We start from the raw sequence: 6,932 nt of genomic DNA on the forward strand, positions 1-6,932 counted from the left end.
GATAGATAGATAGATAGATAGATAGATAGATAGATAGATAGATAGATAGATAGATAGATAGATAGATAGATAGATAGATAGATAGATAGATAGAGATCCTTATTTGCCATTTGTGCATATACTAGCAGTTTACCCACACTGGAATTCTTGTGCGGGCCTCTCTCATATTCATCCACATACATGATTAAAAAAAAACACCAGAATGTGTTGCCTTAATAAAGCACTAAATGTCCTGTTGAACTGAAACACCTTTGGTGGTATTTTTGTTGAAATTTGTCAACATTCATGAAATAATACATGTTTTCTTATTGAATTATTCAAATATTATTACTCCACCACATCATCAGACATGTTTAACGTAAGCAAAACGTGGTTACATCATAAAACTCAGAAGTCTTAAAAACCAAAAAGTGTCACTTGGAAAATAATGAAATAATTTCCACTGGGCTCTTTGTAAGCGTGGCCCTGAAGGAGGCAAAACACACAATTAAAAACATGTCTGTGCTAAACACAGACAACTCCAGACTCCTTTGTGTTAAACAGAAGTTATACACACACACACGTAGTGAAGACCATATGGTGTGTGCAGTGTGTAGGCTGGTGCTCAGAAAGACCGGCCTTGTGGTTTAGGGTCTGGCATGGCCTTAAGCCACTCGGAGCTAACGGGATTAGGAGGCAGGGTTACTGACAGGCATGCGGCTGGTGGGACATGAAGGCCAACTTTCTGCTTGGAGACTTAGAAAACACAGAGTTTCAGCTTATTCTAAGGCATAATTTGGTTCCAGGAGTTACAACTAGACTGGAAACTTTCTGCTCCTGATGTCAGTCCATTTTTCCTGCAACAGCCCATTTGGCACATAGCTGAGCTCAGCAGCTCATTTCCATGCATTTGGAAGTACGAGGGGCTACGTGAGGGGAAACAACAGCCAGAGGCCTGAGCTGCAGGTGTGTGGAGAGGACGGTCTCTGTGATGAGTCACAGCAGCTCAAACATGCTGCATTAAATCACAGGTGAACAGTTTAATCTGCTGATTTCCATGATGGAAATGTATCAGCAACTTTTCAACTAGATTACAATTTAGCATGCTGATGTTCTTGATGCCAAAATAAACCATCACTGTAGTAGTTGGACATCTGAGTATATTAGACAGAAAAATATCAAGAAAAAAGCTTAAAGTGTGGCAACACCAGAAGTTGGACAAATAGCTGGCCTGAAACCAAGCGATTTGTAATGGTTTCATCTCTGAAAGGTGTGCTTTTATATTTTTTTTTACAGTCATTTCTCTTTGCTTTTACCTCTTATTCAATATAACTAACCTCTCGCAGCAGTTTTATGATTTCCTCACAAACAACTGCCATAACTTTCCTCCAGCTGTTTAAATTAAAATGAATGTGTATACTGTATGTTGTAAAATCACTTTCCTGAAATTTACAGCAAAGACATTCATGAACACTACTGCAGTTAAATGAAACATTACTCGATGCAGACAAAGGTAGAAGAAGAAAAAAATACTAGAAAAACCAGACGTTAAAGCAACAGCTGCCTACAATTCGTTGACATTTTGATGCATAAAGTACATAAGGAGAGCAAAGAGAACCAAGAACAAAAGAAACGTCACAGCTGCTGCCACTCGTTCATTACGGTCACCATGATAACCACACATCTGTCTGTCACTCTCTGACAGCACTCTTAAGACAGGCGGACAGAAACACAAAGTATAAAGTGAGCCTCAGACAAGCAGACACTGTTCAGAAACTAGAGGTCGAATTAAAAAAAGTTGAAGCAATCTGTGTTTTATGTGGGAGATATGACACGATAAAAAAAAATTCTGGAATTGCAGAAACAATTCTGAGCTCAAATACAATGGAAGTCATGAGAGTTTGGATTTTTGACTCGTCACTCTGAGGGGATTTGAGAGAAAATCAAAAGTGAGAGGTGTCCAATGATCGTTGAGGTTCACAATCCTGCATTATTCAGAGTTGTTTCTGCTCCAACACACTTGATTTGAAAGAATGTGTGAATAACAGGCTTCTGCAAACCTTATAAACCAGATGAAAAGGAGGGAAAAGACTAAAAACATGCAGGTTAGTGGCCCTTGACGACCAGGACTGGACAATCTTACTGTAATTCCTTCAGCAGGGAGAAACAAGTTGGACGAAAGAATATAAAAAAACAAATAAATATATTTTGATGTATAAAAGAAAAGTAAAGTTTCGAGGAGGAATAAAATTTTGTTAGCAACAATATTAGAGAGTTTACATAGTTCAAAGAGTCAGGAGTTACCACACTTTAAGCCAAACAATTCATAGTAAAATATCCAAAAATCAACTGCGATTGTGTGCAAACCATAAAGATATTTTAATGTCAACTCAGACATTAAAAAAATACACTGCTATGTAGGTGAAACACTTGAATCTACATTGTATGATTTACTGCCAGTATACTTGAATGAGCGACATGTTTTGATATAATTCTGTGTCTGGGTGTTTCCAAAGCTGTGGAAAAGAGCAGCAAATGGAGAAGTCGTGACAGAAACAGAAAAATGCCTCATGCTTCAGTGCTTTACACACTGGCACTTGTAATAAAACCAAAACAAAGAAGTGAAGCCTGAACACAATGTCTACAGTCACTGACTGGCTTCAGACACACACAATACTTCATGAGCTGAGTGAAGTAAACTCACGTTTAAGGAAGCGGTTGTGGACCCATTTGTTCTGCTTGCGAGCGTAACGCTTGGTAGCAATCTTCAAAGCTTCTATGCCTGGAGAAGTAACGAGATATGAAGTAGAGGCAGAGGAAAAATCCTCTGATGTTTCAGTTAATTAGTCCACAAATCTAAAGTCCTAAGAGTCATCAGGTGTTTCTCTGACCTTCGCGTCTCAGTTTGTCTTTCTCCTCTGTGCTGATGCCTTCAGGAGCCGTCAGGTAGTTGTGAAACTCCTTAAAGCCGATCGACTGAAAAATCCCGTTTTGATAGTCTTGACTGTGAAAAGAAGAAACGTTGTTCGTCAATATAAAAAAGTTTCGGCCTCTGATGTGACATTTATGGACACCAAGGGGAGACGGGCCTTTTTCTCCACCATCGCCCTTCTGTCCTCACATGCAAATATGAAACCCTTTGAAGGACCAGATGATTGACATGAAGAAAGGGCACATTAAATCCTGAACGCTGCCAAATGAGTAAACTCACAGGTTTGTAGACTCTGACTGTTGAGAATGATGCAAGTTTTGTACGAAGGTTTGAGTACGGATTTTTCCCCTTAAATAATGTGTGTCAAACTCAAGGCTTATGGGAAAAACATGGACCGCAAGTGCTTCAAAGATGTATTAATGTCTTAAACAAATCTGCTTTAAAGCCATGACCATAAACTACACCTCCCATAATTCATGTTGATTAATTCACCCATAAAATGACAGCATCCCACCACTAGGTGGAGGTGTACCGGGATCAAAGGTAGCTGGAAAAATTCACCTAAAATCTCCATTTCACTGCATTTTGTTTTGATGCAGCACAGTTATACTGGGAAGTGGGAGTTTCCCATTTACAAGTCGTGATTTTAAACTGGAAGGCACCTCCAGTGGGAATTCCCTGTCGGAAAGTGAGAGCGTTCAGAATTCAAGAGGGCAGCTACTCACTACAAGTCAACAGTGAGTAAAACTTGTTTATTTTTGTTTTAATAGTATTTCTGTTTTATTTATTTCACATTTAGTCAGTCGTACATGCGGCACTTTTCAGTGTTTATAAGAGGACGTGTTAAAACACTGTTTCTATGCAAAAAATACCAGTTAGAGCTCAGTTACTGTTTTTTAGCAGCAGAGGTGTCAAGTAACTAAGTACAAATACCTTGTTACTTTACTTAAGTAGAAATTTTGTCTATACTTTAGTGGAGTAATTATTTTTCAGCCTACTTTTTACTTTACGCCTTGCATTTTAATTCAACTATCTGTACTTTCTAGTCCTTACTTTTTAAAAAAATGCAAGAAGTATTTCATTTCTATTTAACTTTGACTTGTTTTTATTCCATATTTTTATTGTTCAGAAAAAGTAAATAGATATCTATCCAGATCCATGGAGCCCTTGGATAGAGTGAATTTGATTGTGATTGGATGAGAAGTGTAAATATATACCATTCTGACACCCTATTGGATTGAATTCACTCCATCTCACCTGTATGACACAAATCACATCACATCCAGCAGGACAGACTGTAGCAGATGGAGTCTAGAATGAAGATGATCGTGGCTGAAACAACTAGTCTAGTCAGTTAATTCCAAATTTTTCAGCAATAACATTTTAATTTAATATTATACTCATTATTGACTTTAGAAGAAATATGGGGGGAGGGGGGCTTTTTAAAGTGTTTATTACTTTTACTTTTATACTTTAAGTAGTTTTAAAACCAGTACTTTTATACTTTTACTTGAGTAAAAAGCTTGAGTTGTTACTTCTACTTCCAAAAAAGTATTTTTAAAAAATAGAATCTATACTTCTACTTAAGTAATGAATTCAAATACTTTTGACACCTCTGGTTAGCAGTCCTTAGCCTTAGCAATGAGCTGTGTTTAGTCAAAGTTAAACACGAAGTTGAAGTTAATTACAATTGGCTCTTTGAGGGCCACCATAATGCTCATGTGGCCCTCATAAAAAAGAACGTTACACCCCTGCTGTCTAAAATACAAAATGCTCTTCATTTAATTGACTTTTCTATAATAATGCCGAGGGATTCATTTCTAGAAAACCTCAGGCCACCACTGAAAAGAAACGTGACACATTAATGGGTCGTCCTCAGATAAAGCTCCGGTTCTCACAAATAATGATTTAAAGCAGAGAGCAGAGAATAAAAACACTCCAGTCAGAATTTCTTTATTACACAAGATGACTAACTATGTAATAATAGTCTGTTTAAAGTTTCTATTTTATATACTTGTAAGAGAAAAACAATGAGAAGAAGTAAAAATAAAACTGGCCAGACATGAGGGAGACGGTAATTTGAGAACAGCATCAGTGCACAGGAAGTGTAGAGTCGATGGAGGGAGGAATAAAATGAAAAAAGACGGAGGAAGCAACCGAGGGGAGGGAGAGATCTGACCTTGATGTCTGGTCACCGCGACCAGCCGGGGGATGGAGACACGAGGGTGGGGGAGAGGCAGAGGCGGGTGGAGGGGAGGAAAGTGCATGGATGATCAGATTGCTGGAGGAGGAAGACAAGTGGGAGGTGAGGGTGGGGGTGGGGGTGGAAATGGACAGAAACGAAGGAAAGCAGCAGCTTCCTGGGCATCGTTCCACCCCCTGCGGCCACGCCCAATCTCAGACACAAACACATTCAGCTTTCTGATAAAATGTGTGTTTATAGCACCACGAAGCACAAATCCATAATCAAATAAAACCAGCTTCACTATGTGAACTTGCAAAACCACTGCAAGAAATATTAAACCTGAAACCAAACCGAGCCTCAAACATCTGTCTTAACTAAAAAAAACAAGCAGGAGTGTGTCCACCAACACACAGGACGCAAGTCGAACAAAACAAACCTGATATTTCACTTCAGTGTCATCCCCCTCTCATGTTGCACCATATGTTGAGTAGGAAGCTGCTGCGTAACTTAAAAGCATCCTGGTGGAGAAAACAGACTCATTCTCTCGGCCAAAAGAAAGTGCTTGTTGCTAGAAGTATAAATAACACTTGCTGAATCAATTTCTGAGTGCTTGGAAGTAAAAAAAAGTCAATCTTGACATTTTCCAAGCAGCCTTTGTGAAGGACTTCAAAGACAAAGACTGTGATGCTTTACGAGGCACATCTTATGTTACAATAATGTTTCTAAACATTAAAATATAGATATCGTAATGAAATAATAAAGGCGGTGATCTTTAAAGAAATGAACATCACCTCTATCATTTCATGGCAAAGTTTTAAATCAAGGTGATCTTCTGATAGAAGGTGAGGATGTTTCAGATGTTTTGGTTGCACCTTTTTGTTTTGAAACAACATAATCTCATGAAATATTGTTAGTATTACCAAGTATTAAATTTTAAGCCAACATCTGTCAGTTTGACTGTGTTATATTCATTTTTGCGTTTGCTAGGGTCAATTAGATGTGGTGACCATCTTGATTGGGTTGACTCCAAAGTTGTAGACGTTCATCCAATGATTGTTTTGAGTTTCAACAAAAGTGGGAGGGATTTCCCAGGAGCTCGGCGCAGTGTGTCTCAGGGGCTATAAAAAGTGTGTGCGAAAACAAATACTGAACCATGTGACCCCACGTTAGGAATGCGTGATATAAACGATATACGGTAGAAACGACATAAATATGTCCTATGATAGAGATCTGTAGTCTACCGGCCAACCGCGCAATTCTTTTTGATGATGTAACCAGCTGGAGTGAAAACAGAGGAAGCAGGAAGCAGCGTGGCTGACAGCGCAAATGAAGAGGGGGAAAAAAACATAACTTATCCGGACCTGGTTCGGGTGTGCGAAAATGAACGCCGAACTGTTTACATATTTATGTGACGGCGCGTGCTCTGGTCGGATGCCGACCGACCACACTGCCTGCTGCGGGAGGAGCGCACGTCGCGGCACATGGCGCAGCGAAGCGACTGTCAGTGCAGGTGAAGTCAGTGCTCCAGGACACACAAAAGCTCGCTGAGTCTGGACCTCGTTTCTCCTGCGGTCATAGCGCGACGACGCATGGCCGAATGCGTGCGCACTCCACGCCCACTTCGCGCGCGCCTTCCAAAGCGCGACTATAAGTCAGCCTTTACTGTCTCCTTGTACAGCGGGGAAGCGCTGTGGGAAAGGCTGACAGTCAGACTGTCTTTCAAAAGAAAAAGTAAAGCATAAACAGGATGATTGTCACCCCGCTGGAGCGCGCACAGATTAAACACGTGGAGTGCAGAAAAATATTCTGCAAAGTGTGTAGAAAGGAATAAATACA

The 6,932-nt window shown here is 39.8% G+C and overlaps 1 protein-coding gene across 1 annotated transcript in view; it reads right to left on the reverse strand.

Annotated features, from left to right (window-relative positions):
* The window catches only part of trit1 (tRNA isopentenyltransferase 1), a gene marked incomplete in the record, with an annotated part of 74,915 nt that overhangs the window by 28,078 nt on the left and 39,905 nt on the right, over nt 1–6,932 (reverse strand). Inside the window, 2 exon segments of the mRNA XM_014021110.1 lie at nt 2,684–2,761; nt 2,871–2,983. Of these exon segments, the coding sequence (XP_013876564.1) occupies nt 2,684–2,761; nt 2,871–2,983 (191 nt within the window).

This window comes from Austrofundulus limnaeus, unplaced genomic scaffold (genome assembly GCF_001266775.1).
Source record: "Austrofundulus limnaeus strain Quisiro unplaced genomic scaffold, Austrofundulus_limnaeus-1.0 Scaffold278, whole genome shotgun sequence".
NCBI lineage: Eukaryota > Metazoa > Chordata > Actinopteri > Cyprinodontiformes > Rivulidae > Austrofundulus > Austrofundulus limnaeus.